At 40.1% G+C, this 6,196-nt stretch overlaps 1 protein-coding gene across 2 annotated transcripts in view; it reads left to right on the top strand.

Moving 5' to 3' along the window:
* Nucleotides 1-487: 487 nt before the first annotated feature.
* Nucleotides 488-6,196, top strand: part of DNAJC24 (DnaJ heat shock protein family (Hsp40) member C24) — a 40,358-nt gene continuing 34,649 nt past the window's right edge. For both annotated transcript variants that reach the window (XR_014895324.1, XM_085300874.1), the window contains exons 1-2: nucleotides 488-533; nucleotides 1,855-1,995. Coding sequence is in view for 1 of the 2 variants with exons in the window: in XM_085300874.1 (XP_085157000.1) it covers nucleotides 1,888-1,995 (108 nt within the window). In the remaining variant the exon portion in view is untranslated. The remainder of the gene's footprint in view (nucleotides 534-1,854; nucleotides 1,996-6,196) is intronic.

Here is a 6,196-nt window from a genome sequence, read left to right as displayed (position 1 = left end):
GGCGGGAGAGCGCTGCCCGGCGCCAGGGCGGCTCCCGGCCCGGGGGGAGGCAGCAGAGGGGCGCGGAGCCCGCGGAGCCGCCGGCCAGGCACGCGCCGGTCCCGTCGTGGGGGAGGGCAAGGGGGGCCCGCTGCGCGCCGGGTCTTCCCGGCCCCGGGGGCGGCCTCCCGGAGGGAGAGCGGCGGGAGGGTGCTCCCGCGGCGCTGGGTGCGAGCTGCCGCGCCGGGGCCGGCGCCGGCGCCGGGGCCGGGGCGGCCGCCGTCACTTACCGAGCCTCGCAGCTGCCGTGGCCGCGCCGAAGCGCCGCCGGTCGCCATGGCGACGGCGTCGAGCCCCGGCAAGAGATCCGCTTCCTGCTGGTGCCAGCACCACTAATGCCCGGGCGGAAACAGGCGAGCAGCCCCAGAGGCCTGCGGACTGTTGCCCCTGCTACGCGCAACTCGCAGAGCGCTGTCCGAGGGCGGCTGTTTCCTCCCGGACGGGTTAACTCCTGTACTAGCCGCCGCCATTGCCGGGCCGGAGCCGCGGGGCAGGTGGGTGCGAGTCGTGGCGCGGGGCTAGGCGTCGCGCGCGCCCTTCTGCTCTGCTCTGCTCTGCTCGGCGCCGCAGGCGACCGTTGGCGTCCGTTGGCGTTAACGGCCGTGTGGGCGCGCGCGCCCCTGTGGAGCCGCGTCTCGGCGGCTGTGCTGAGGAGGCGGCGGGAGCGCTCCGGCAGGGCCCCGGTGGCCGCTCCCGGGCCCAGGAGGCTCCTTGTGGCGCGGGTTGGGATCCAGGCGGCCGGTTCGCCGCCGTATCGGTCAGCGCGGAGCCGAGCCGAGCTCCGGCCGTGGCTGTGGCGCGGCTCCGCTGCGGCGCACCGGCCGTTTTGCGCTCGGTAGCGGGTCACGGGGTGCGGAGTGCGACCCCGGGGTGCCTGCCTTTTTCGCGTAGTTCTGAAAGCTTTTTTTTTGGGGGGGGGGTCATCCTGGGGGAAGGAGTTTACCTGACGTACGGGCTGGGAAGGGGGAAGGGGGAATGGAAATATTTGCATACCTGCATGGTTCTTACTAAAAGAAAAACAGGAGCCTTTATCCTGTAGTCATACCTGCCCACTTCGTTGTTTTTTTTTTTTGTTTGTTTGTTTGTTTTTGGTTTTTTGGTTTTTTTTTGTGTCTCAACAAAGTTTGAAAGGCAAACATCTTCCATTAAAAAAAAACACTAATTTTGAGGTACAACAGAAATTAGCATTACATCCATTTTTTAATGCTGAAGTGGAAAATAACCTTTTGTTTTCTTYTGACGGTGGAAAAAAATCACATGAAACTCTACTGAGAAATAGTATTGTTCCATATCAGGAGATTCTTGATAAATCAGCTGTTACAAGTTTGGCGCTTCTGTGTGTATAGGGGTCTGCTTTAAGCTAAAGTGTTAGTGTATCATTATTGTCATTAACTTCTTGTGTCTTATTCCAGAATTGACAAAAGAAAATTTCACACTTTTATGTACTTAATTTTCTAAAATATTGATCGCAGTGTTGCTTTAAAATAAAAGTATGTATTACTTGTAACATGGGTAGGTTAAAAATTGCTCATGAGGTTGAAGTGCCAAATGATTCTAAGAAGTTCTGTGAAACATGATATCCTTAGGGATAAGAAAGGAAACAGTCTAAATCATTTTCTATATGTTGTCAAATATATGGGATGTTTTGGCCATGGGAACTAACAAACTGTTTTTTGTACTGTAGATTTCATGTAGGGAGAGAGATGCTTGAGGGCCACTGTCTATTTCATGATCCTGTAGTTTGTCATATTTCTTCACTTTTAATTTTTCAATGTTCTTTTCAAATTATAATTATTATTTCATTTTGTTAAGCAGCGCTAAGAAAGTGATTTCTTAGCCAATCAGACTATGGCCTTTGAAAGGATAGCTCAAAAGGACTGGTACAAAATCTTGGGTGCAAAGCCATCAGACAGTCTGACAGAACTAAAACGCAAGTACCAAAAACTGGTTTTATTAGTAAGTACATTTTTGTTATTTAAATTGTGCAAAAATTACTTTGTAAACAAATAAAGTAATAATTGCAGGCTTCAGCTTACAGTTTTTGTATAAATGTGATTAATCAGAGTATGTTTAAATCAAGCTAAACGAACTGATATTATAACTATGAAATAAATGTTGAGAGCTTATGACTTATCATTACATTATGTAAGGTGGGTGGTGATGGTCTGGTTCCAAGATATCAATATATTTCCTAGCTTTGCTAAACACTTGTGAATGAATCAAGCCATATATTTCCTCCAGCATTTGATGAAACAGTAATCAGGCTTGTAGRCTGAGAAAGGTCATTCATTGTTTGAAGTACGTAGTCATGAAATGCACTAATCAATGCTTATGATATTTACTATCATGCTGCAGTTAGTGTCCTGAATGTTACCCATAATAAATATAGAGCATCTTCAAAGAGCAAAAGGTTCTTCCTGAGAGTCTGCAGTAGTGGGGTAGAAAATGTATAGGAGAAAAATACAGGAATGTTAACTTAAATTTTATTTAAAGGTTTCTGGTGCATTTGTGTAGAGTCGTATTTTTGGCTATCCATTAACACTTCGTGTTCTTGCTATTTTCTTCAGTTTTCCTGTACTCCTAGTATCCATGCATAAGAATCTCAGAGGTTCACCAGGTTACTTCATATTGTTCTTTGTTCTCTTGCATCCCCTGAACTCTGGCTTTATGCTCAAATCATGCTTTGGCCTGGCTTTCTGAGAAAAGGAGATGATGTAAGAGACACTGAGACGTTGACTGTTTCTATTTTTGATACTGTTGGCCATTTTCAAACAAATTTGAACAAATAGAAATCCTTAGATAATTAAACTCTTAAGTTGCATGAAACTTGGTGAGCTGCTAGAGAAGAAAGGCCGAAGTTACTATTCCTGACAAAAAGAAGGTGAGCAGAACTTGGTTTATATTGATTGCTTTAGACAGCTGGTAGCTAAACAGTCAGTATTGGCAGGGTGCTAGATTAGCTATGCATGTGCTCTCTTGCTTGATCTGAGATGTCAGAATTAATATGGTAGAAAGCTGGAATTTTTAAGTGAGGTAAAGTAAATGTCAATCTAGAGKTTTTTTTTTWTTATTTTTTTATTTCTATTCCCCTTAAATTGTTTTCAAGGTAATTTCACCAATATATTCTGAATTAACACATTTTGATACTCTTACTTTTCAGCTGGGTTTTCTAAGCAATCTTGGTGTACATTAGCCCATCTCAGTACCTCTTAATAACTTTTAGTACACGGATTCATTTCAGACAAATTTCACAAAGAAGTAAGATTCTGAAGTTAAAACTTTACAAGAGATTTGCAGGCAGATGTAGGACAGAAATCCCTTGGTTCTCACTGTTAAATATGAGAAAAGTCAGCCTTGGAGAAGGCTTTAGAAACTAAGCTTCTCAGTTCCAGTCTTAACAGTAACAATTGTTTCCTTGGACATCTTAGTATTTCTTGTTTTATTGAATTACTAGAAAAAAATATAAATAAAAATTTAATGATCTCTCTGTTCTTAATGAAAATGAAGGGACTACAGTGTAAAATATCTCTTCTGTTCAGATAGGTGGCTAACTTAAACTGAATACTATGATGGAAGTAATGTATTTCTTTAACTATGGACCTATGTATAATTAAATTAAAATCGTATATAAAGGAGTCTTCAGAGCTGTTTGCTACATGAATAAAATGGAACAGAATTGAAATGGCATTTCCTCTTCTGTATCAACTTAAAAATATAGTGCTGACCTGTAGTGTTATATCACCATACTTTCATGTAATTATTTTGAAGCATATAAAATGATAATTCTTGTAATTATAACTGTCTAAACTTTGCTGCTGCTAAAACTGTACTTTAATAAGCTAACTATTCTTTAGAATCTGTGCATTTCCAAATTAAGTGGTCAGTGTTCTTTATTTTTAAGGTCAATGGGAAATGTTAGAGAAAATTGGAATACTCTTTTTTCCCTCCTATGTTGTTTGGCTCAGAATTCTTCTGCTGTTAGTGATGGCACATGCACGCTCTCTCTCACTCACTCTGTTTTTTTTTTTTTTTTTTTTTTTTTTTTTTTTTTTTTTTTTTTTTTTTTTTTAAAAAGCCACATTGGTGCTTACTTGTAGGTATTTTCTCCAAGGCAGATTTTTTGCTGCTTGTCTGTTGCTGTTGCCATATGTCCTTTCTCTGTTCATCTTTTTCTTTTAGCTGAACTGTTACAGACTTTTCTTGTTTGTCTATTTACTGATATAGCACCTTGCTTAGTCAGTCTGTAGTCTGTGACAAGCATAAAGACATGATGGTAATAAAACAGGTATTTTTTTATACACCTTAAAAGCTCATTGGCTATAGGAGTGACTGGAGCCTACAAAACATACACCTTCATTAAAAGGACTTTCCATAGTTAGTGTGAAAAGCATTACCACAGATGWTGTTGAATTCAAGAGGTTCCATGGTTCAAAGAGTTGTTAGATCTTCGTGAAAGAAGGGTCCAACGTGTCATGCTAACACAGAAATTAATGTGTCTAGTTCAGAAAATCCCTGAGCCGTGGACTTCTGAATGTTGGTAGAATATGAAAGGGAGGGGGTTCTATAAGTTTGTCTTGTTCTGATGCTATTCCCTAGGTGTCCATTACAGCTCACTATTAGTGTTTTAAAAAAAAAAAAAAAAAAAAAAAAAGTCTGGACTGACTTTTCATCTTACCTGTTGTGTCCCATTCTTGTAAATTAACCCCTCTGCTCCCTAAGTAAAGCTTGCACTTAGAGCTCTTAGTGGCTGCTTACCTCTAACAAAACGTTTGTTTATGGTTTTCTAAAGTTGTTGTTGGGAGGATAGTATCAGTACGGACAGATCTACATACAGACACTCCAGGCAATTCTTTGCACTGTGGTGGTAGTGATTTATCAGAGTAAGTCCAGTTTAGAAGCTGGATTGACAAATGAACAGTTCCATGCGGTGCTTATGAAGAGATTTCATGTCAAATTACATGGTCAATACAGAGAGTTCTGACTTATGCATAGCGCAGAAGTTAACCTTCTGAAGAATTGTACTGTCATAATTGTTTTAAAAGGCACAAGTTTATAAAGCAGGTAAGATCTCAGATACCAACTGCAATTAATAAGGTATTTATTCCGTAATAGTGAATATTCTACTCACAGATTTTCATTAGTATCCAGGATAATCAATGCTAGATTTTTTTAAAAAACATAATTCTGCTGTTAAAATAAAAATGGCAAATGCCTGAGTCCAGGGTTTCTTGAGATGATCCCCAATGCTTCATGTTGAGCATTTGCTTTTTGCCATCTGCTATTTTCTGTATTTGTCAACACAAGTATGCTTAGTATCTTGAATGAACAGGCAGATGTAAATTTCCTAGGCTAAGAAGAGTTGCAGATCTTGCCATATGTCATCCAAAAGATATCTGAATTTGCAGATAAATCTCAGCACTGACCTTAATAACACAGGGTAGTATGCAAATAAAAATGGTTGCACTGAACATTGTGAGAAATATCTCACAAGCACAAATTCAGTTAGAACTGATTTCTTTTTAAAATATAACTGTTTTTGTCAATTCTAACAAATTAAGGATGAACGTGAACTCGTAACAAATGGAACTGTGCATAAGACCCAACTAGGGCAACATATCTTTAAGTGAATTATTTTACTATGGTTTCTGAATTATGTCAATCCCATATTTTAAATAATATTAAGTAGACATAGAAAACAACATAGATTTGGCTGAAAAATCGTTTTTTTTTCTTTTATTAACTGGTACTTTTTATTTGTTTCACCTTTTAATTATAAACTTTTACTTAAATATTTAGAAATTTCTTTGCAACCATAAAACTTAAAAATTGTACAAAATTCTTGTGTACTCATGTGACTCTGATTCCTGGATCATCTTTATACTTTACTATTGTGACAATAGTAGTGGAAGACCACAGGCTTTTGAGTATAGAACATAGTCATGTTACTGACAATTTTGTAAATAGATTATTTTTAAAACAAAATCAAAATTCTGTGTATGCTGGTTGAAAGTTGAGTGTATGTTGATTTGTATGCCAGTGTCTTCTCTGGCAGAGAATTTCACCCAATAACTCTGAAGAAGTTCAGAAGGAATTTAAGATAGCCAATCAAGGAATATTTGCATAGGGCTATGTTGGTTATAAAATATGTATTTCTAAT

This window comes from Rhea americana, unplaced genomic scaffold (assembly GCF_003343005.1).
Source record: "Rhea americana isolate MKP2758 unplaced genomic scaffold, rheAme1 scaffold_17, whole genome shotgun sequence".
Classification (NCBI taxonomy): domain Eukaryota; kingdom Metazoa; phylum Chordata; class Aves; order Rheiformes; family Rheidae; genus Rhea; species Rhea americana.
This window is presented reverse-complemented; position numbering and strand designations above follow the sequence as displayed.